General features: G+C 42.6%; 1 protein-coding gene across 1 annotated transcript in view; it reads left to right on the forward strand.

Annotated features, from left to right (window-relative positions):
* The first annotated feature begins 3,245 nt into the window (after positions 1 to 3,245).
* The window catches only part of LOC134588260 (uncharacterized), a 643,152-nt gene continuing 621,079 nt past the window's right edge, over positions 3,246 to 25,318 (forward strand). Inside the window, exon 1 of the mRNA XM_063444259.1 lies at positions 3,246 to 3,398. Within this exon, the coding sequence (XP_063300329.1) occupies positions 3,342 to 3,398 (57 nt within the window). The 5' untranslated portion in view covers positions 3,246 to 3,341. The remainder of the gene's footprint in view (positions 3,399 to 25,318) is intronic.

Raw genomic sequence — 25,318 nt, forward strand, 5'->3', positions numbered from 1 at the left:
CCACGGCAATGCTCTGATTGGGTCTCGCAAGATCCATGGTCTGCAGCTCTGCGGAGCTGCAGACCGGAAATGAGGGCCACCGGACCACCAGGGACCCCACGGCAGCCCCCACTGGACCACCAGGGATTTAAGATAATTTTTTAGTCACCCCCCCCTCTCCTCGTCACCCCCCTTCCTCTCACAATCACCCCCTCTCTCCTCATCACCCGCCCTCTCCTCGTCACCCCCCTCTCACAATCACCCCCCTCTCCTCATCTCGACTTTTTAAAAATGTATTATCCGTGCCACATTTTTTATAAAGGTTAGTACCAATCACAACATGTTTCATTTAACATATTGATATATATCACAGTAATTATGTATTTTATTGTCTCTCATGTAATTTACAAACTTTAAAATGGGAGGTGAAAGGGCATCATAAGTGGAATAGCCTAGGGCCTCTTTTCATCTAAATCCGGCCCTGACCACACGGTCTCAAAGGCAACATAGGCACAGCAAACCAATCTGGCAAAATGTTTTCATTTCTCAATCTTTTTTTAGAATTAATTTTAAATTATGTCTCATATATAAATAGTTGATGTAAACAAATGGAAGCCCTGATTCTCCTTAACAAAATTATATATAATAAGTGTTGATGCACCCAAATAAAATAGGTTATTTATGGTGGAACAGACATATAGCTAATATTTCAGGGTTTTTTGGGGTTCAGAATATGTACAATAGCCTCTGTCCTTAAGGGGTTAAAGGGAAACTCCAGTGCCAGGAAAACAATCAGTTTTCCTGGCACTGCAGGCCCCCTCTCCCTCCCACCCCCAAATCCCCGGTTGCTGAAGGGGTGAAAACCCCTCAGTAACTTACCAGAGGCAGCGACAATGTCCCACGTTGCTGTTTCTTCCTCCGCTGCTGCTCCTCCTAGTGATTGCGTCGGCCGGTGGGCGAGAGTAATCCCGCCCACCGGCCGGGGAGACCTAATGCACATGCGCGTCAATGCCGCGCATGTGCATTAGCGCTCCCCATAGGAAAGCATTGAAAATGCATTTCAATGCTTTCCAATGGGGAAATGAGCAACGCTGGAGGTCCTCACACAGCGCAAGGATGTCCAGCGATGCTCTAGCACAGGTTTCCTGTGCTAGAAACCAGGAAGTGCCCTCTAGTGGCTGTATAGTAGACAGCCACCTCTAGTAGACAGCCACTAGAGGTGGAGTTAACCCTGCAAGGTAATTATTGCAGTTTATAAAAAAATTCAATAATTACACTTGCAGGGTTAAGAGTAGTACGAGTTGGCACCCAGACCACTCCAATGGGCAGAAGTGGTCTGGGTGCCTGGAGTGTCCCTTTAATCGGTTAAACTGTATTTGAGTTGTTCTTTAATTTCCATGCTATGCCCTGGCTGTCTACAGTCTAATTTATAGGTAGCTGTTGAGTTGTACCAAAAACACACATGTGCCAGTCCTGTGTGAAGACTTTGAGATAAGCAATTTGTTGTAAGGGAGACTAGTCACTAGTCGTACGTGCTGTAAAATCTGCTACACAAATATTGATCTGTAATAGTGTAATGTATTGCTTTTTGAGTATGAAGTAGTCTAGCATCATTCCAACTTTTGCAGGTCTAATATTGGGACAGTGAGGGACGGGGTGTGGAAGGTGTGTCCATGATGCAATTAGTGCCAGTAACAATGTGTTTGCTCTCAAAGTGGGTGCGTCATCCTGGGTTATTTACTAAAGTTAGAATTCAAAGTGAATTTCAAGTTAACCCCTTAAGGACCAAACTTCTGGAATACAATGGAATCATGACATGTCACACATCCTTAAGGGGTTAAAAGCTGAGCTGAAAGCATAGCTGACAGAGATTTTTTCCAGTTTGGCTAAATTTACCTTAATTTTGAAACTTACTCAGAATTCTCACTTTAGCAAAATAACCCAGCCAGTTACAGAGCCAAACTGAGGGAAAACCATGTTACTTCATACGTTTATAATACATAACATTTTAGGGGGGAAATAAAACAATAAATGACCCTGTATATTTAGAAAAGTCACTAGAAATACTTTATTCCATGGCACATATTTTAGAATTATCTAATCTAAAGCATGTATTACATAAAATGTTAAAGGAACACTATAATGTCAAGAATACAAATATGAATTCCTGACTCTATAATGCTGGTTTGGCTGATTCGGTCACTGGCCCCCATGTCTGTGGATTGAAAAGGTGAGTTTAATGGTCTTTTTAACCCACTCAGTTTCTCGCTCGACCTCCATGGCTGAACTAATCAATCCCTAACACATTGGGAAGCTAATGGGCATGCATGGCAAATGCTACACTGATCAGCATTTCCTCATAGAGATGCATTAAAGGAACACTATAGCGTTAGGAATACAAACATGTATTCCTAACGCTATAGAGCCCTAGTCACACCCCGTTCCACGGAGAATAAATGGTTAACCATTTATTTGCTTACCTTAATTCAACGCCGGGCTCCCTCGGCACTGGTGACCTCTCCTCCATCGACGTCAGCTTCAGAATGGAGCCGAATGCGCATGTGCACATTCAAACTCGCCCATATAAAAGCATTACTCAGTGCTTTCCTACAGGGATATTTTTTGACGCTGGACTCTGTGATGACGTCCAACATCAAATAAGTGCGATTTACTCTGTGTAGAGTGCGGAAGCGCCTCTAGTGGCTGTCAGGGAGATACCTACTAGAGGCTGGATTAACCCTGCAATGTAAACATAGCAGTTTCTCTGAAACTATGTTTTCAGCTACAGGGTTAAAACTAGTGTACCTGGCACCCAGATCCCTTCAGTGAGCTGAAGTGGTCTGGATGCCTATAGCAGTCCTTTAAATCAACGTATCTATGAGCAAAGTTCAGGGTATCCATACGCTGAACGTCAGTGCTGCACAGCCAGGAAGCCCCTCGCGTGGCCATCTAAATGCCAGCCACTGGAGGGGTTTCTAGGGAGCAATGTAGACACAGCCTTGTTTTCATTAAAATGCCAGCAGGGACAGACTATAGACACTATAACAACTACAGGAAGCTGCAGTGGTTGTGGTGCCTATAGTGTCCCCTTAGTTACTGGGCTGTGAGTGTGAGCATTGTTGGGTATCTGGGTGCCACATACAGTAACTACATTTACCAGTAAGAGGAAGCACACACTAAGCACGCAACGTGGACTCAGTGTGTTATGACGTCTGCGCATGCGCAGTGACTGCCTGGACGCTGGATTCCCCCTCCCCCGCCCCATCACTGGCAGAGATTACCATCAATAACAAGGCTCGCGGAACCGACAGCGCCAGTGGCGCGCGTTCTATGACGCAACCCAACCACCACCGCGCGCAATCATGGGAGAACACAATTGCACCCTGTTCAGCACGCAGCCCTCGGACAGCTTCCAATGCGTGAGTAGCACGTGCGCGTCCCCGAGCGTGTCTGATGCGGAGGGAAAGCTCTCTCGGGCACGCGCGCATTTAACCGGTTGTGTGTTGTATCAGGCCTGGGCAGCGCTCCGTTCACAGCACCGTGTGTGTCACTGCTGGCTGCCCTGTGCTGGCCATGACGTCATATAACATTGTGTCCTCACTGGCTGCCCTGTGCTGGTACACAGAGAGCGGGCCCAGCTTTAATATCACATTGTATCCTCACTGGTCCTCTGGGAGATTACTAGGCCTTCTGTGAGGACATACAGGAAACTTCATGGGTTCACTCATCATGTCCCAGTAACTTAGACCGAGTTATACAGGAATATATAGACTGGAATATTCACTATAGACTGATATATTCACTATAGACTGGAATATTCACTATAGACTGGCAGGGATATTCACTATAGACTGGCAGGGATATTCACTATAGACTGGCAGGGATATTCACTATAGACTGGCAGGGATATTCACTATAGACTGGCAGGGATATTCACTATAGACTGGAATATTCACTATAGACTGGAATATTCACTATAGACTGATATATTCACTATAGACTGGAATATTCACTATAGACTGATATATTCACTATAGACTGGCAGGGATATTCACTATAGACTGGGATATTCACTATAGACTGGCAGGGATATTCACTATAGACTGGAGTAATCACTATAGACTGGCAGGAGTATTCACTATAGACTGGCAGGAGTATTCACTATAGACTGGCAGGAGTATTCACTATAGACTGGCAGGGATATTCACTATAGACTGAAATATTCACTATAGACTGGAAGGGATATTCACTATAGACTGGTAGGAGTATTCACTATAGACTGGCAGGGATATTCACTATAGACTGACAGAAATATTCACTATAGACTGGCAGGAATATTCACTGTAGACTGGCAGGAATATTCACTGTAGACTGGCAGGAATATTCACTATAGACTGGCAGGAGTATTCACTATAGACTGGCAGGGATATTCACTATAGACTGAAATATTCACTATAGACTGGAAGGAATATTCACTATAGACTGTAGGGATATTCACTATATACTGGTAGGAGTATTCACTATTGGCAGGAGTATTCACTCAGACCGAGTTATACAGGGGTATTCACCATACATGGATATTCACTATAGGTCGTTGTATTATTTCCCATAGAGGGATATTCACTATAGGTAGTGTTATTATTCACCATAGAGGGATATTCACTATAAGTAGTTGTATTATTCACTATACATAGTTGTATTATTCACCATACAGGAATATTCACTATACATAGTTGTATTATTAACCATACAGGCATATTCACCATAGAGGGGTATTCACTATTGGCAGGGTTATTCACTATGGGCATGATTTTTCAATATAGACTGGCAGGGTTATTCATTCTTGGCAGGAGTTTTCACTATAGACTGGCAGGGTGATTCACTATTGGCAGGATTACTCACTATAGACCGGCAGAGTTATTCACTTTCGGCAGGATTATTCACTATAGACTGGCAGAGTTATTCACTATTGGCAGGATATTTACTATAGGCAGGATTATTCACTATAGACTTGCAGGGTAGGCTTATTCACTATTGGCAGGGATATTTACTATAGGCAGGATTATTCACTATAGACTGTCAGGGTTATTCACTATAGACTGGCAGGATTATTCACTGTAGACTGGCAGGATTATTCACTCTTGGTAGGGTTAGTAACTAAACTGTGAATTGTCAAGATGCAAAGGGTTTTTCACATTTTAAAAATAAATGAATTGGAGAAATAGTCATAGACAAAATCTATTTTCAGTTCTCCTATTTTTGCCAAAAATTAGAAATTCACGTTGAATTTCTGGCAGTTCACTTTAGCATACCTCCAACATTAGGATTTACTCTCCAGTGACTGTCTTAGAGGGACACCAGAATCACATCCTCATGAATATATAACTGTAATGATGAGCAGTTGGCCCGTGCAAAGTGCTCCTGAGACATTCAGCTGACCAGCAACCCTGATTGAGACCAGCTATAGACAGTCAGGTGTATTTATGTGGCGTGTCACTGACACAGTCCACAGCACCGTTTTCATACCTCCCCATGCTTTTGTCAAAAACCCTGAGTAAACCCAGTGATAAATCACATTTTATGTATGCAATGTGGCCAGTACACATCTGAAAAATAAAATTAGAGCGACACTATAGTCAACCGAACAACTTTAGCTTAATGAAGCAGTTTTGGTGAATAGAACGTGCCCCTGCAGCCTCACTGCTCAATCCTCTGCCATTTAGGAATTAAATCCCTTTGTTTATGAACTCTAGTCACACCTCCCTGCATGTGAGTTGCACAGCCTTCCATAAACACTTCCTGTAAAGAGAGCCTTATTTAGGCTTTCTTTATTGCAAGTTCTGTTTAATTAAGATTTTCTTATCCCCTGCTATGTTAATAGATTGCTAGACCCTGCAAGAGCCTCCTGTATGTAATTAAAATTCAATTTAGAGATTGAGATACAATTATTTAACCCCTTAAGGACGCAAGACGGTTCAGGACCGTCATCGGCATTTTTCCCTTGCCGACCGACGACGGTCCTGAACCGTCCTAAATTTAAAATGTACTTACCCGATCGCCGTCGTTCCCCCGGCTGCGATCGGCGTTGCTCCCAGTGTGGGGAGACTGCCTGCAGCCCAGACAGTCTCCCCATGGCGGATTAGGACCCCTGGGGCCATGTGATCGCCCAACAGGGCGACCACATGGTCACAATAGGTGTCCTAGTCTCTGCCTGCAGGGGGACTGTCTGTGCTGACAGGCAGTCTCCCTGCCAGTGTAAAATCATAAAAGAATTTAAAGTGAAAGTTAATAAAAAAAAAATATTATTATATATGTGTATATATATGATATATAGACATATATTATACCTATATAATATATGTCTATATATCATATATATAATGTCATGCTAAGTGTATTTTTATATTAATATAAAAATACACTTATAATTAATTTACACACGTGTATATATATAATATATATAATAACTATATATATATTGTATATATATATTATTATAAAATACGAATAATAAATAATTTAAATTAAATTAAAAAAATTAAAAATAATAATAAAAATTAAAAAAAAATTATATATCTATACGAAATGTTATTCTAACTGTATTTTGATATTAATATATATATATTTATATCAAAATACACTTAGAATGAAATTGTATATATATCTATGTATATATAAATAAATAAAAAGAATACGAACTATTCATATGTCCATATACAAAATTACATAAATAATTATATAAATATACACGTAGACTTCAAATATATAAATATGCACATATATTTAAATTCTACGTGCGTATTTATGTAATATTTTTACATTATTAAGTTATTTTATTGATTGCAATTTAAGGGACCTGCCTGCCAACCCAGGCCGAAAGTCCAGAGAATTTAATTTGCTAGCACTGTATTTTACCCTGTAACGTTCTACGACACCCTAAAACCTGTACATGGGGGGTACTGTTTTACTCGGGAGACTTTGCTGAACACAAATATTAGTGATTCAAAACAGTAAAACATATCACAGCGATGATATTGTCAGTGAAAGTGACTTTTTTTGCATTTTTCACACATAAACAGCACGTTTACTGATGATATAATTGTTGTGATACATTTTCCAGTTTTGAAACACTAATATTTGTGTTCAGCAAAGTCTCCTGAGTATAACAGTACCCCCCATGTACAGGTTTTATAGCGTTTTTGAAAGTTACAGGGTCAAATATATGGGTCAAATATTTTTACATTGAAAATGGCCAGGTTGGTTACGTTGCCTTTGAGAGCGTATGGTAGCCCAGGAATGAGAATTACCCCCATGATGGCATACCATTTGCGAAAGAAGACATCCCAAGGTATTGCAAATGGGGTATGTCCAGTCTTTTTTAGTAACCACTTGGTCACAAACACTGGCCAAAATTAGCGTTCAATTTAGTTTTTTACTTTTTTCACACACAAACAAATATGAACGCTAACTTTGGCCAGTGTTTGCGACTAAGTGGCTACTAAAAAAGTCTGGACATACCCCTTATTGAATACCCTGGGTTGTCTACTTTAAAAAAAATATGTACATGTGGGGTGTTATTCAGCGATTTATGACAGATAATAGTGTTACAATGTCACTATTGATACATTTTAAAAATGTATGTTTTGAAACCGCAATATCCTACTTGTACTTATAGCCCTATAACATGCAAAAAAATAGCAAAAAGCATGTAAACACTGGGTATTTTTAAACTCAGGACAAAATTTTGAATCTATTTAGCAGTTTTTTTCATTCGCTTTTGTAGATGAATAAAAGATTTTTCACATAAAAGTCAAAAAACATGTATTTTTTTCAATTTTTCATCATATTTTTTCATTTTTTAAAAATTAAATTACATGAGATTATATAAATAATTATATAAATAATGGTATGTAAAGAAAAAACAATATATAATTTGTATAGGAACAGTAAATGAGAGAGCGGAAAATTACAGCTAAACACAAACACCACAAAAGTGTAAAAAGATGCCTGGTCGCAAATGTACAACATCGCAAAAAAAGTCCAGTCCTTAAGGGGTTAAGGTAAATTACATCTGTTTGAAAGTGAAACAAATTTTTTTTTTTAAGCAGGCTCTGTCAATCATAGCCAGGGGAGGTGTGGCACTGTCACTAAATGACAGTGAATTGAGCAGTGAAATTGCAGGGGAATGATCTATACACTAAAACAGCTTTATTTAGCTAAAGTAATTTAGGTGACTATAGTGTTCCTTTAATGTAGATTTAGGCAACTTATCATGTTTAATATTTCATCCAGCCTTTATACAAATATTGGGGGAGTACAAGTTTTTGAAATGCCAGTTGAATGAGAGTTATATAATTAGCAGAATGGTCCTGAAAGGCCAACTCTGCAACTATGTTTTACCCGGCTCCTTCCAGCCAGCAATCAGACTGACATTTACTGTATTTACAAATGGTATGCCATGATGGGGGTAAAGTGCAGTTAAAGTCAGCTATTATGCCCCCATAGTGACTTGTGCCTAGTAACTCAATCAGTAAAAATCGAGAATTAGAAAAATGAAATTGGGATGTCATTAATTTGATCCCATGAATTCTCACAAATCTGGTCTACATTCAGGGCATACTCTAGTCTAAACCAAGCATGTTGAATTTGTGGCCCACAATGAATATATTTGTGGCCCACCTGCCCTGGGGCCACTTTTTGCTGTGGGAAGATTCTTGTCTTCCCTCCTGCTCGTAGTTCCAGAGTAGCGTCTGGCCTGCTTGAGCAGAGAAGAGCAGGGCTGGAACTGGAAGACGGGTGGCTCATCTTAAGGTAGGGGAAGAGGGGTTTGGGGACCTTTCTGTGTAGTGTGTTAAATGGAGGAGGGGGGCAGTGTATTAATTTGAGGGAGATGGCCAGTGTATTAAATTGGGGAGGGGGGCAGTGTATTCATTTGAGGGAGGGGGCAATGTATTCATTTTGGGGAGGGAGATGGCCAGTGTATTAATTTGAGGGAGGGGGCAGTCTATTAATCTGGGAGAGGGAAGGGGCCAGTGTATTAAATTGGGGGAGGAAGTGGGGCAGTGTATTAGAGTGGTGGGGGGAGGGCAGTGTGTGTTAAATTGGGGGTAGGGCAATGTAGTAATTTGGGGGGGGAGGTGGCAGTGTATTAAATTGGGGGAGGAAGTGGGGCAGTGTATAACAGTGGTAGGAGGGGGAGGCAGTGTAATGGGTTTGTGGGCAGTCTATTAAAATAAATTTGCCCTTTTGTTTACTTTGAAGTCCTATGAGCGTGAGGCTCAGGCAAGTGTTTTTATATTGTACTTTTCTAAATAAACCTACGTTTCTATGAAAACTAAAGTTTTTGTTTTTATGCGGCCCACATGAACTTAAACCTTGTTTATTTGGCCCATGTTATTGAGTTTGAAATGCTTGCTCTACACTGAGCCAGTAACAGAATAAGATAACTTTGAAAAAATAAATTTTTATAGTAGTGAGACATTTGTGAAAATGAATTTTGTGAAAAACAAAAATTCAATATAACCAGCAGACTTGGCTAAGGTTGGTGATAAAATGGTTAAAGGGACACTGTAGATCACTGAAACCATTTCATCTCATTGAATTGGTTATGGTACATGGATCCTCTGACACTGTCCCTTCATTAGGTGTTAGACCATTGTTGAGCAGTTTAACACTAAACAAGGTTCCCTGGCCACCCAGAGCCTAGCTCTTTGTGGAGGTATGACTATGGTAAAGATTAGGGATCGACCAATATTGATTTTTTAGAGCCGATACCGATACCGATATTATGTGAACTTTCAGGCCGATAGCCGATATAATTTGCCAATATTCTGTACATTTACCATTTTGGAAAATAAAAAACTATTTCTAAAGGTAAATGCACAAAATATACATGCCACGTGTAGTGGATGCAGTGTGTTTAGACAGGGGAGCTGTGTATGTGTGTGTAGCGGATGCAGTGTGTGTGTAGCGGATGCAGTGTGTGTGTAGCGGATGCAGTGTGTGTTTGTGTAGTGTGAGTGGCGTGGATGCAGTGTGTATTTGTCTAGTGTGTATATAATGAAAGCAGCGTGTCTGTGTAGTGTGTGGGTAGTGTGCGTAAAGTGAATGCAGTGTGTGTAAAGTGAATGCTGTATATAGTAAATGCAAAGTGTGTGTGTTTGTGTAGTGTGCATATAAGGAATGCAGAGTGTGTGTATTTGTGCTGTGTGTATAGTGAATGTAGTGTGTTTATATAATGCAGAGTGTGTGTGTTTGTATAGTGTGTGTATATAATGCAGAGTGTGTGTGTGTAGTGTGCATTATATAAACACACTACACAAACACACTGCATTATATAAACACACTGTGTATATAATGCAGTGTGTTTGTGTAATGTTTATATAATGCAGTGTGTTTGTGTAGTGTTTATAGAATGCAGTGTGTTTGTATAGTGTGTGTATATAATGCAGTGTGTTTGTATAGTGTGTGTGTATATAATGTAGTGTGTGTGTATATAATGTAGTGTGTGTGTTTGTATAGTGTGTGTGTATATAATGCAGTGTGCTTATATAATGCAGTGTGTTTGTATAGTGGTCCTGGTGGTCCAGTGGCATTAGCTTAGCGAGGGGAGGAGGGGGGGTGGGGTGGGCAGCAAGCGTTTACTCACCTCCCAGCAGCTCCTCCAGCTCCCCAGTGTAAATCTCGCGAGACCCGCGGCCGTCAGAGCTGGCCGCGGGTCTTGCGAGATTTACACAGGGGAGCTGCTGGGAGGTGAGTAAACGCTTGCTGCCCGCCCCCCCCCCCCCCCCAGGACCGCCGGGCTTGTAATGAGCCTGGCGGTCCTGGGAGGTATTATCGGCAATATCGGTATCCCTATTGGCCGATACTGATATTGCCGAAAATACCGAATATCGGCCGATTATATCGGTAAAACCGATAATCGGTCGATCCCTAGTAAAGATTACATTACATACTATATTACAGCAAAACCTGTTCATACCAGCACGTAGACTTGGGTGCTGCACACATTTTTGTTTTGTCGAAACACATTAGGAGGAAAAAAATAATTTGTGTTGTCCGAACCAAATTTTGTCTGTTTGTCCATTAATTTTCAGACAAAATTTGGTAATCGTTTCAGAATTTCATTCGGACAAATTAGATTCCGATCCGTGCTGCAGCTGTATCTTGCCACCCATTGACGTCAGGTGGGGACTCTAAAAATAATTACTGGAGGGACACCGTATCCCCCCTAGCCTGAACCCATCAGCAGGGGGAGGGGGAGTGGGAGCCCTAAATTACAAGGGGAATGGACTTATTTTCTCCCACATCTTCACCTGCAAGGGCTCTGTGCAGACTGAGTTTGCAAGGAAGGGAAAGCATTATACAGACTCAAAGCACTATCTGTTCTGTCCTCACTCAGTTTTCCTGTACAGAGCTTGACACAGAGCTAAACTCTTTGATAAAACCACGCAGATGAGTGATTCAGGGTTTATTTGAACATCACCAACCCAGTACAAAACATGAGAGAATAAAACTGAAAAACAAATACAAAATAATATAACCCAAATGAGTAAAGTTACTAAGGCAATGGAACAAATGACATGCAAATGAAAGAGGCAGTATAATAACAGGTTGCATACTGAAGTGTTAAGTCCCACATTCAGATGACATAAAGAAGAGATGTAGTTTGATTGATACACCACAAAATGGAGGATATAATAACTAAGGACTGAGGGTAACATAGAACTAGTAATGAAATGCTAAACTAGTTATATTACAAACAGAACAATAAGAGAATAGCATTGCTGTGAATATAAACTGGCAGGGCAGGTTAAGGACTACTACAGAGAATGCTATCTAGGAGCAAATAGACACGAATGCAGGTAACAGTCCACAGCTTCTGTTATAACAGGATGCGGAACATAATGGTTTCTGTAAGGGTCAGAGGTAACAGTTGCTATGGAGAGTAGAACTATAAGTAAAAAAGTACAAACTCTGAAAAGCACCACTAGGTGTTTCCAAATATGGCTTACATTTTTATTTTTTTTAAATTGTATTTGTTAATTTGTCTTCCTAATGCCCAAGTCTACTGCCAATCACAGCAACCCATTTCTGCTCTGGCTACACTCTGGACTCCTAAAACACTTTAGCTTGCTGAAATGCTTTATGTGTGAAGAGCGTATCCTATTTTTTCATTTTGCAAAAAGTGCAGATTCTTATAGGAATCGGCACAACTCCCAGGCTGTCAGGTCCTGCTGCTTCCTGGTTTGGTTAGCTCAGTAAAGCTAAACTCAATATGCAGCAATTGTCAGAGCACAGACTTCTCATTAAAGGGACACTGCAGGCACCCAGACCACTTCAGCCCATTTAACAGGTCTGGGTGCCAACTCCCATCACCCTTAACCCTGTAATTATTGCAGTTTTTATAAACTGGAATAATTACTTTGCAGGGTTAAGTCCTCCTCTTGTGCCACTAGAGGACTTCTGGGTTCTTAGATGACTTTTGGTCATCTAAACGATGCTGGACGTCCTCACGCCACGCATGAGGACTTCCAGCGTTGCTGGAATCCCCACAGGAAAGCAGTAAATGATGCTTTCCCAAGGGGAAATGCTAATGTGAGCGCGGCCATTGCCGCACATGCGCATTAGGTCTCCCCCACCGGCGCTGGACCCAGGTAAGTGACAGAAGGGGTTAATAACCCCTTCTGTACCACGGGGGTGGGCCTTGCGAGAAGGGGAAGCTACAGTGTCAGGAAAATGAGTTTGTTTACCTGGCACTATAGTTTCCCTTTAAGCTGCATTGGGAAGTATGTGATTTAACAGCCCCAGGAAGTCTTGGCTGGGGAGAAAGGCAAGAGAACTGCAGCTTTTGCAAGTATTTTTAGATATACTCACAATGAAAAAATGCATAATTACATGCATACATGTTTTCATTTAGGATATATCTGCTTAACAGTGATTTTTAGTTTTCTTGGATTTGGACAGTGGAGAGTCCCTTTAATGGCGCAAATGACATTTTTTTTTTATACCGGTGCTGATTACATCCATGTAGTCCTATCACGCTACCTCCATTCCTCGTCATCAAAAAGTTAATTAAGCATGGCCAAAAAAAATGGACCTTTTATAAAAATAATCTTTTTCCATCACCCAGAAGTGTAAGGGATTAACTTTCGAAAAGCTGCTTAAGCAATTTTTGTTTTTTGTAATAACATTTACTGCATATACATTGCTGAAAGAAGTCTTTATTACATTTTTTTTTTGCTGTATTAAAAATCTAAAAATAGGATATGAGTAAACATTGCTCTTGTTTACTTATAACTACCTGTCAGTTTTTTCCTCAGCAAATATAATAGTGAATTTACATAATGTATTTATCACACCAGGGGTTTATTCACTAAATACGTGTTTGTATAAAATTCTGCCATTATTACAGCTTGGCTATTGTAGGCTAAACTTTGCAATTCAGTTTTCTGTGTTTAACGAATAAACACTGAAGTTTCATTGGGTATTGAAATTGACTTGATGATCCTGTGGGTGGATAGTGCTGTTATCCCTCATGGTGCAGCCTTCTGTCAGCATAGTAGTCATGTGTACAGAACCGTGAAATAAAATGCAATAATGTGATGTACATATTGTGCTTTCATGTGATTTAAATGGCTGCTGTATTTGCTGTGGATATTAAATGATATAGGTAGATATGGGGGCCTTGTGTACAACTGGGCAATATAAATTCTGTATATACTGTATATCCTGCATGTCTGAACAAAAACTTATAACTACCCCTTAGTAGTTGTTGTTTTTTTTTTTACTAATTTATACTACATTTTGTGTAACCCACATTTCCTTTCAGTCTACAGTTTGCCTTCTGTTTAATTTTCTGTCCATCTCAAGTCGCATATTTCTTACTTCTGCAACTTTCTGTCTCTTTCTTGCTATTCCTCATTCCCTCTCTTTTTCTATCTGTCTTTTTCCGAGGTAACTAGCGGACTGTATCTCCATTAGTCTGCTTGTGTTGAAGGTAGCATGTAGGCTTCTTCATATGTGTAATAAACGTAGTGAGGCTGAAAATGCTGTCTGTAGTGTTGTGTGTATGGGGAGGCTGTTTGTATTGTAAGTTTTGTTCGTTTCTAGTTTAGTGAAAGGAGCCCAATAGGCAGTAGTAGACTGAGGAGCTAAACCAAAAACGAAATACTGATTGGGATAAGACATAGCTGTGGTCAGGAATAAGTGAAAGGCCAGTTCAGGCAGCGCAGGTTCACAAATTGAGTACAGGCAGAAGGATCAGATACCAAGAGGACAAGAGTAACCACAATAGTAGCAGGTAGCAATCATGTCTTCTGCAAATCTTGACTTTTTTCTTTTCAACATTTTCAAAGAGCTGTCAGCTAATGTTTTAGAAATTAATATGGACACTTTTGGTGTTTTAAGTTACACCTTGTTGTCAATTTGGGAATTAAGCACTGTAGAACAGGTATAGAAAAAAACTAAATGTAACCTCTACATGATGACATTCAGCTCCAGTCAAAACCCCATAGGAATGCATTGATTCAACTCTTTCTTATGGGGAGGGCATTAGGTCCCCCGTTGGATGATGTTGAAGGAGGTGGAGCACCGATCCAATGATGAGGGACCAGCGGGCACTTTGTATTCCTAATACTATAGAATTCCTTTAAGCTTGGCGAATATTTGGATGTAGCTGTTTGTATTTATACATATCCTGCGAGCAAAGCATACTGGGGCAAATGATAATTGTGAGGCGAGTCCAGGAATCTCTTATTTATATATTGGAAGCTAGATTTGACCAAGGGCTTAAGTCTTTTTATTTTGAATTGCCGCTAACCTATAAACTTGCAAGACCTTTAGCTGGCACAATGTAGCAGTGAAATTATTAGCAGATTAAAAGTATTCTCTGTCATGTTATCAGTGACCGAGTACCATTTAATACATCTTAATACATTCTACCCAGGTATTTTTTTTTTTTTAAAGCAATGAATTATTCTTTAGCATTAAATTAACTTCAGCAATTTTCGGCTCTGGAGTTCAACTTCATGTGATGTTATAGCCCTTTTTGACTATATTAAAATGCATTCATTGTGAAATTCTTTTTTTTCTGTTTCTTCATTTGACCTAGATGGGTATTCAGCTAATCATACTGCAAAGGCCTAGAGTAGACAGTGTAAAAAATTGAATTCACACTAGAAAATAGATAAACTGATGATTAAACATAAGCAATTGTTGTTTCTTCTCAGCCTACAGAATAAATACATGTAAACTGCAATTACCCTCACATTTAAGGGTCATCACACACCGATTTCAAAGAATTAACTAAAATGAGTTTGACTTAACCTGCATTAAGTTATAAACTGAATATGTATATCATCCAGGCACAGCACATCAGAAGTAAATTATAATAAGTAGTCAAACCTAGAAACCTCTTTCCCTGATTGTTTAAATGCTATATTATGTCTTAATAAATCTGTTTTAAAAAAATTGTTTTCCAGAATGAGAATGAAAATCCTACAAAAAGGATAATCCGGCGTGATTAAAAAAAAACAACTTTTTTTTTTAATTTTTATTAAAATAACCCAGTAAAGCTCAAATCTCTGTCAAATGGGAAGCTGAATCAAACCTTGTGAATTTGTGAATGAACCAATGTTTATTCAATCCAAGATGTTAAAGTGTTATTCATCCTAAAAACAACACTTGTTTTGGTTAGAGAAACCTGTGCTGTGCTGGTCTGCTTCCCCCCCCCCCCCAAAAAAAAAAAGCTAAAACTTAACTCTCTGTTCCAGTGCCAAGGCCAAGTTCTCCTTGCAGTCTGACACTCCTCCGCTTACATCACTCCACCTCGCTGTAACTGGAGGGATGGCAGGATGTCTGACTGACAGGGTGTCATAGGTGATATGGAGGGGGTTGTACTACTATTTGTCCTCCGGGAGGCATAACCACCTAGCAAAGCTAGTGGGTATGCGGCAGCCTCCCGGAGTCAAATGCCAGAGCTGAAAAGGCTCGCGCTGTGCATCTGCACAGCAACAGCCTTTCAGCCAATCAGGTAATCAGGAGAGCCGTGCTGAGCGCGGGATTCCTGATTACCTCAGATTTTTAAAATGGCATCATTGATGGAGGACTCTATTTCTGTGTCTGCCACAGATTTAGTGAATGCCTCTCTTAAAGGCAGCCCCATCAATGTTAGAAAGCTCCATAAAAGAGCTTTCCTTGCCAGGGAACTTTCCTCTTCATCATCTGAGGAGGATTTGGTCCCAGTTTTAAATAAAAAGCATAAAGGAAGACAGCTGGTCTCTTCCACCAGTTCCTCGTCTGAGGAAAACTTCTCCGCTTCTCCTTCCCCTCATACTCGTTTGAGTAAGAGAAAATTTAAGGGGACAGGACCCCAAAAAAGGAATAGTGTGTTTCCCTCGTTTGAGCACCAGAAACACCTTCCAGAGGAAAAGGGCAAATCTCGTTGGAGGTTAGATAGTCCCTCTCCTTCCTCTTCTAGAGCGTTCGCTCACTATTCCTCCCAAAGCCGTCCCAGTTCCAGATACGGCTCTCCAGAAATAGACTGGGAATCCGAGGAAGTGGTTCGTTCAGCGGCTTCCACTGAGAGAGGGAAGCTAAGCAACGTTCAGATGGCCAGAGTAAGTCTCCTAGGAAAGACTCTCCCATCAAAATTATTTCACTCCAGATGGGCTATGGAGCACGACTCTGAGGTTAGAGATTTTGCTAAACTAGCCTTCAGATCCCCCTTGGTTAAGGAAGATGACCTTCTCCTCAGGAACCACATCGGTATCCCGGACATTCAGGCTTTAATGGCCCCAGAGGTAGACCCTGCGCTGTTATCCATCACAGGGAGCAGCGTATCCTCTGATCCCACAGACCAGACTTTTCGCAATATACAGTTTAAAATTGCTGATGCTGTGGGCCCACTATTACTGATGCTGGATAAGGCAGAAAAGGAAGGCAATGTCCAGAAACCTTCCACTTCATCTCTGTTAGCATCTAAGATGGCCCTTTTAAAAGCGTCTGGCAGGGCAGTGCTAATTATTGGCCAAGCCTTTAATTATATATCGAACATCCGCAGATCACGCTGGCTCCATGCAGCTGGTCTGTCCGACCTAGCCCCCAAATCGCACGAGTTCCCAAATTTGGAGGATTCTCACCTATTCGGTCCCTCGTTCATTCAGGAGGTTAAAGGCCGTTACAAGGCAAGGAGATCCTTTTCAGAGCTCAAGAAGACTGTCCCTGGCTACAAAAAGCCCTTTCAGACAGAGGGCCGCCCCTATAGGGCTGCAGGAGCGTCCCGAGAAGCCTCTCACCAGGCCCAGTACCGCCACTACAGTGGAAGACATAAGCTCCCAGGCGGTGGCAGAGGAGCGCATTCCAGAGGCGGTTCAGCTTCCAAAAGAAAACCCATGCATTCAAGTAAGTGTGCCTCCTCATATGCTACTAAATTGGAAGGATATTTCCTCAGACAAATGGGTCCTAAAGATTTTTCAAAGGGGTTTACAACTCCCCCCTTTAACCCCTTAAGGACCAAACTTCTGGAATAAAAGGGAATCATGACATGTCACACATGTCATGTGTCCTTAAGGGGTTAAGGTTCCCAGTCCAGAAGTTTGCACCCCTCAGAGAGGTGAACCCAGTGCTAGATGCCTCCCTTTCTTTAGCTTTAAGTCAAGGGAAAATAGAGTTGGCAGACACGTCTATTACAGGATGGGTCAGCCCATTGTTCCCAATCCCAAAGTCAGACGGTTCCTGGAGACCGGTCCTAAATGTGAGGCCTCTGAACGCTTTCATCAAAAGGAAAAGGTTCAGGATGGAGGGTTTATCAGATCTTCCAGGCTTAGTACAGAAAGCCTTTTTCTGCATAAAGTTAGACCTAAAAGATGCCTTTCATTCAGTCCCCATAGCCAAGAAACACAGGCGTTTTCCCTTTCAGATTAGAGGCAGTGCTTACACCATAGGGATATCCAATCTGGAGGGAAAAACAGGCAGGCAAATCTCCAAACATTTTAACCCCTCCCCTAATTACCTCCTTTCCAATAAGTAGCAGCTCCTCCTGATCATCCCCAGTTCTTTGCCTGCCTTCGGCAGGGGAGGTTATGCAGGAAGGTTCTCCAGGAAGCAGGTGAGAAGGGCTGAGGCTCGGGAGGCTCTGCTTCCTTGATGTTCGGGTAAGTAGCGTTTAACACGCCGGACGGCGTGGTCCCTCAGAATTTATTCCGTCTCTTGCCGTGCCAGGTGCCGGTCTGACGAAGGACGCAGGCGTGCGTCGGCTGGGAGGTCCTGTCGGTGGAACGCACACACAGGTTGCGTTGCGTTCCACCAGGGAGTCGCAGAGCGCTATGCACATGCGCAATGCGAACCTGGATTCAGGCGCCAAATTTGAACTGGCGTTTTTGTTTGGTTACAGGACTTAAAAGGAGCGTCCCCAGCAGCAACCTCTGTTTGCCAGGTGCTCTCAGAACGGTTTGCAATGTGTGTTTCTCACCTGCCCTCCAACACACTCTCGGGCCATTTAAGGTAAGACTGATTAAGTTTTTATTTAAATGGTTCTAGCCTGAATCTTTAGGGAAAAATTTTGTTATTTTCCCTTGTTTGTTTTCTGTTCCCAGTATATAATCCTGAAAATTTGGATAAAGTTGCTGAGAAGGGGAAATGTACATCTAGCCTAGCATTTAATGTGCTCTGTGTGTGGCCATCTTATGCCAGATGGTTGTAAAAAGAAAACTTTGCTCTGTGTGTTCAAAGAAGCTTCAGAGGAAGCACAAAGAACAGTAATGTCCACTTTATCAGCTGGTTGCAACAAAGTATGCAGCGAACAGTTGTGGATATGTGGTCAGCAACATTACAGACAATCCAGGCTTCGGTTGCCCAGGATTCTCAGCTTGTAATACATGCTAACAAAAAGCCTAAGATCTTGGGAAGTTCCGATTCTAGTTTGGAACTAGTGGTTCTGAGTATGGCGATAATTCAGCAGTGCCTCATCAAATGAGGAATCTGCATTCCCAGTAGAATCCATTTGGGGAATTGATTAAAGATGTGCAGTTGCATTTGAACTTGAAGAAACAGGGTAAAAGTCCTATAGGTTTCTTTTTCACCCACAGATTGGGGTATTGATTTAAAAGAATGGAAAATTCCCAGGTCACATGCTGTTTATTGGCTAGACAGTTTTTATTTCTCTCTTTCCATAGAAGCGGTACAAGACTGTATGCTGGATACTGTCCCTGTAGTGGGCGTTCCTATTGCTCAAATAGGTAAGAAAACTACATTACCAATTGGAGTTTCAAGCGGCCTCAAGGAGGTCATGGTTGAACGCAGGGACTCCTCCTTAAAGATGTTGTTCATCTCTTCGGCAGCTCAAGCTAAAGCTTTGATTACGGGGTCATCCGTTGCCGAGGCCCATATTTCTTTGGTTGGAAGAACTAGAAAAGGAAGACCCGTTAAAGCTATTATAAAATATCAGTATGGCATCTGATTTTTAGTGGATGCCTCTGCAGAAAGCCTGAAATTATCGGCCAAGAATATAGGTATTTCAACAGTCGCCAGAAGAGCACTTTGGCTTAGAAATTGGTCAGCAGATGCGACACCTGATAATTCACTGTGTGAACTATCTTTTGAACCTGGAAGACTTTTCGGTTCAAAGCTGGATGAGTTGTTGAAACAGGTGAAGGAAGGAAGGAATGCTTTACCAGTATCGTATGGGAAGCAGTTAGAAGCCGTAACGCAGAGACACTTCCCTCATTTAGAAGTTCCTCTCTTAGAAACTATTTCAAAGGTCAACAGAAAGAGCCTTTGATTATAGGAAGAGTATCGACTCTGTTACTAAAAGAGTGGTGGAAGAAGTTCCTCTAAAGGAAGACATCAAGGCACCTATTCAAGACTTTTCTTGGTGCCAAAACCAGATGGTTCGTTTGGACCTATCCTAGACCTAAAGGCCGTAAAAAAGCGGATTATCATAAAGAAATTCCTCATGGAAACAGTAAAGTCGGCTGCTCTGCTTATGCACCCATATAATTGGTTTGCTTCCCTGGATTTGAAAGATGCCTATCTTCATGTACCCATAGCAGCATCCAGCAAAAGTTTTCTACGGATGCGGTGTGCTGCCAATTGGTAACCATACATTACCAATTCAGAGCACTACCTTTCGGCCTGGCATCAGCGCCCAGAGTATGCACATAGCTTCGAGTAGTAGTTCAAGCTTTCTAAGAAGTATGGGCATCGCTGTCATTCCATATTTGGACGTCTGGCTGTTGTTTGCAGAGTCCCAAGTTCAACTTGTCAGGGTCTTACCTGAGTTGGGAGTCTGTAGCGCAGATATGACGCTCACCCTTGCAGATAGCCACAGGCCGAGGTGGTCAGGTAAGAATTCACCTGGCCTGTGGGTCTGTGCACGGGGGCTGTGCAGGATGCAGTACCAAATTCGCAGGACAGGCAAGGACAGAACCAGCAGGATAGTCGAGGGATAGCCGAGGTCAAAGGATGCCAGAGGTAGAATAAACGTAGTCACAAGCCGAGGTCAAATACACGAAGCAGAATAAACAGGAACACTGGTACGACACAGGAACAAAGATCAAAGACTTGACAATGAGTGCAGGGCGAGGCTGGGTTTAAATACCCTGCTGATGAAGATCAGAGTCAGGTGAGAAGCAGACAAGTCAAGGTGCAGCCCCCGGTGTAGTAGCCAAGCCAGGGTGAACAAGACCGGAATCAGAAGTCTCTGGTAAAGCTGCTGTGGCTCAGAGGTAGAGAGCAGGACTGGGATAGATAAGTACCCCGGTTCAAGTCCCCTGTTGGGAATTCCAGGAGCGACCACGTCTGGCCGTCTGTCTCACAGGTGAGTACCCTGACAGTACCTCCCCCTTCAAAAACGACCTCTGGGCGTAGGTAGGCTCCTCATTGAAATAATCCGTCGCTCCAGAGTCACTCTCAGAATCCGTCGAGTCCCCATAGTGAAAGTCCTCAGTATGGGATCCCTGATTAGCTCGGGATTTCCCAGTACCAGCTTCTGGTACAGCTGACGATCGGTCTAGGTTCCGGGTAGGGGTGACAAAAACTTCCACAACCTCGGGAGGGACAGTGCTCGCAGCTAGCAGTGCTTTTTCGAACACTTCCAGGTCTTCTTTACAGACCGTAGTGCCATTAGAAGCAATGACACAATCCTTAGGTAAATCCTTTTCAAGTGGGCAGGAAGTAGTGGTGGTAATACAGGAAGCAACTTTGGTAGTAAAGGCAGACGACTCTGGAGCAGGAGGTCTAGGAGGGCGAACAGGACAAAGCGTGATGAAGTGTCCACCTTCTCCGCAGTAAAAACACAGACCATGGCTTCTCCTTCGGTCCCTCTCTCCCGGTGTGACTTTGCAGTGGACACGTCCAATTTGCATAGGTTCCTCAGGATCAAGTTGAACACAGGATACCTCTGGAGTTCTCCTGGGAACTGGATCATAAGAGGGTATCACTGGGGTGTGGTGACGTAGACTCCGCGATTTTTTAGTAGTTGGAGCTGGCTTGGGCTTAGTGATCCTGCACTGTGAGTCCAAAGCAATAAGAAAGGACTCCCAGCTGACAAGGACAGGACTCTTCCTCTGCAACATTTGGTAAGACCAAGCTTTAATGCGTCCAGACAACAGGTTGATAGCCGCTCTGACCCTGATGAAATCCGTGGCGTAAGTTCGAGGCTTTAAAGAGAACAATACCTCGCAATCCATCCTGAATGACTGGAAGGACGTGTAGTTACCATCAAATCTGTCGGGCATGATGACAAAGGGTTCCGGAGCTGGATGTACTGCGCCTTTAAGAGATAAAAGTTCCTGCTGCAACTCCGAAACAATCTGGACCAGGCTGGACACTTGCTGGAGTGAGGGTGAGCACATTTCTGCGGACTCCATATTGGTCAAGTCTTTTGTCAGGGTCTTACCTGAGTTGGGAGTCTGTAGCGCAGATATGACGCTCACCCTTGCAGATAGCCACAGGCCGAGGTGGTCAGGTAAGAATTCACCTGGCCTGTGGGTCTGTGCACGGGGGCTGTGCAGGATGCAGTACCAAATTCGCAGGACAGGCAAGGACAGAACCAGCAGGATAGTCGAGGGATAGCCGAGGTCAAAGGATGCCAGAGGTAGAATAAACGTAGTCACAAGCCGAGGTCAAATACACGAAGCAGAATAAACAGGAACACTGGTACGACACAGGAACAAAGATCAAAGACTTGACAATGAGTGCAGGGCGAGGCTGGGTTTAAATACCCTGCTGATGAAGATCAGAGTCAGGTGAGAAGCAGACAAGTCAAGGTGCAGCCCCCGGTGTAGTAGCCAAGCCAGGGTGAACAAGACCGGAATCAGAAGTCTCTGGTAAAGCTGCTGTGGCTCAGAGGTAGAGAGCAGGACTGGGATAGATAAGTACCCCGGTTCAAGTCCCCTGTTGGGAATTCCAGGAGCGACCACGTCTGGCCGTCTGTCTCACAGGTGAGTACCCTGACACAACTACAGTTAGACCTGGGGACAGCCATCAATTCGCTGGAAAAGCATGGCTGGCTAATAGATTTCGACATATCGGAACTAGTGCCAGTTCAAAGGATCCAGTTCTTGGGTCTATTTTTGGATTCTATCGCGATGAAGTTATTCCTGCCAGAGGGGAAGATACTAAAAGATCAAGCGGTTAATCCGGAATCTCTGAGAAAAAAGTATGTTTTCAATCAGAGATGCCAGGTGCTTGCTGGGTCTGTTTACAGCCTCAATCCCGGCAGTCGCTTGGGCAATAGCCAGAATGAGACCTCTACAAAGTTACATTCTGCAGGTCTGGTATCAACAGGAACTCGGCCTAGATAGGCTGATGAGGTTTAACGATCTAATTTTGAAAAGTCTGCAGTGGTGGACATTTTCTCGATTCCTCCACGGGGGTCTGTCTTTCCGGATGAAGTCCTTTACTATCATATCAACAGACGCCTCTGCGCTGGGCTGGGGGACCCATTTGGAAGACGTATAGAAGCAGGGGTCCTGGCAAGAGAAGGATATGAGAAGTTCCTCGAACTTCAGGGAATTAAAGGCCGTATGGATGGCACTCTTGGCGTTTCAGTTTCTCATCAAAGTTCAACATATTCGAATTCGTTCAGACAATCGAACGACAGTGGCGTATTTGAACATACAGGGAGGTACGAGATCAACAAGATTAGAAAGCCTTTGTTCAATAATCATGCTGTGGGCAGAAGTGCACCTGATGTCAATCTCTGCAGCTCACATTTTAGGAAAGTTCAATGTGGTGGCAGATGCCCTGAGCAGGCATCATTTGAAACAAGCAGTTTTGGTCCCTGTCATGCAGAACTTTCAAGTTCAGCACAGTCCGCTTCGGTGTTCCGGAGATAGTCCTGATGGCACCCAGAGTGAACAGGAAGACAAGACGTTTTGCATCCCTAACTCCAGCAGACAGGCCGGATTCCATAGATGCCCTGTCATTACCATGGAAGTTCAACCTGGCATATAGCTTCCCGCCAGTAGTGATTATTCCCAGAATACTTCAAAAAAGTAAGGCTGGGAAATGTAAGTATTATCCTAATCCGTCCAGGGTGGCCAAGAAGTAGTTGGTTCTCGGTTCTCCTGAACTTTCCGGGGGCCACCTTTTGGAAGCTTCCTCTTTTCAGGAGTAATTCTAGAGGACGCCATGGTGCCTCTTCCGGCCCTTCGGAGTTTCCGATTGACGGCCTGGTTTCTGGACTCCAGATTTAGAGTGTAAAGGTCTGGATCCTGAAGTTATAAAAATTTTTTTTTTTGTTGGCATCTACTTCAAGGTTCTACGTTAGGATTTGGAAGTTTCAGCGATGTTGTAGGTTTGAAGTCAAACCTGTTTCCGCGTCCATCCAGAGGATTCTATGCTTCCTTCAGATGAGATTGGCAAAGGTCTTAAACCTGCTTCATTTAGTTTACATTTTTCTGCTATCGGTTTCTTCTCCCTCAGATGTTTCACCTCGAATTTTCTGATTTCAAGGTTCTTCAGAGCTCTGACACGTTTGGTGCCCTTTGTTGGGGAAACCTGTCCTCCCTGGGATCTGAATTTGGTCCTTTCCGCGCTTTGAGTACCGCCTGTTGAACCATTGGAAGAAGTTCCCTGAAGATGTTTTCTTTGGATACCGTTTTCCTTTGATGGCTATTCGTCAGCTAATAGAGTATGTGAGCTCCGAGCGCTTCGGGAGTATTTTCCCTTTTTGGTTTTCATCAGGACAAGGAGGTTCTGAAGCTCGATCCTTCAGGTATCACTAAAGTTTTTTCTGTTGCCAATGTCAATCGAGAAATGGTTTTGCCGACCTTGTGTCGGAATCCGTCTAATGCCTTGGTATGTAATTTTCTCTGCTTAGACGTAACGATAGGTCTTTGGCAATATCTAAAGCTACGGAATCCTTCCGTTAGGATATCGGTATGTTTGTCTTGTTCATAGGCACACAGAAAGGTATGTTGGTTTCGCAGAGTTCTCTGGCTAGATGACTGAAGGATTGTATTCTGTTATCTTATTCTAAGAGTGACTCGGAATTTGCAGGCCCTATAAAGGAACATTCTACTAGAGCTGTTTCGCCGTCAGGGGCTCTGCGTGCAGCTACTTCTCCGTCTCGAATTTGTTCAGCTGCTAATCGGTCCTCTCTCCATACGTTCTCAGGACACTACAAGTGGGACATACTGGCCTCGGAGTATGCAGCTTTTGGGCGCAGGGTGCTTCAAGCAGTAGTGAACTGAAACCCGCCCTCAGGATTTGCTTTATTATATCCCTATGGTGTAAGCACTGCCTCTAATCTGAAAGGAAAAACATAAATTTTACTTACCGAAAATTTCTTTTTCCTGAAGATTAGAGGCAGTGCTACAATTCCCGCCCCTTTTTCTAATAAACTAAGTAATTTTGCAGCTATTTGGCTTATGTATTGTCTGGGGATGATCAGGAGGAGCTGCTACTTATTGGAAAGGAGGTAATTAGGGGAGGGGTTAAAATGTTTGGAGATTTGCCTGCCTGTTTTTCCCTCCAGATTGGATATCCCTATGGTGTAAGCACTGCCTCTAATCTTCAGGAAAAAGAAATTTTCGGTAAGTAAAATTTATGTTTTCTCAGGTTTCAGTGGAAAGGGAAAGTGTGGCAGTGGACCGTTTTGGTGTTTGGCCTATCCAACGCACCATACACATTCTCCAGAATTATGAAATCAGTGATAGCTCATGTCAGACTAAAAGGTTTCATGTGTCTATACTATCTAGACGACATCCTGCTCATGCATCCAGATGGGGAAGCCCTTGCTTCTCAAAGGGATTACCTTGCTTCCCTTTTACAAGACCTAGGATTTGTAGTAAACCTACAGAAATCAGTCCTAATTCCCACTCAAAGCATCCTC

This window comes from Pelobates fuscus, chromosome 1 (assembly GCF_036172605.1).
Source record: "Pelobates fuscus isolate aPelFus1 chromosome 1, aPelFus1.pri, whole genome shotgun sequence".
Lineage (NCBI taxonomy): Eukaryota > Metazoa > Chordata > Amphibia > Anura > Pelobatidae > Pelobates > Pelobates fuscus.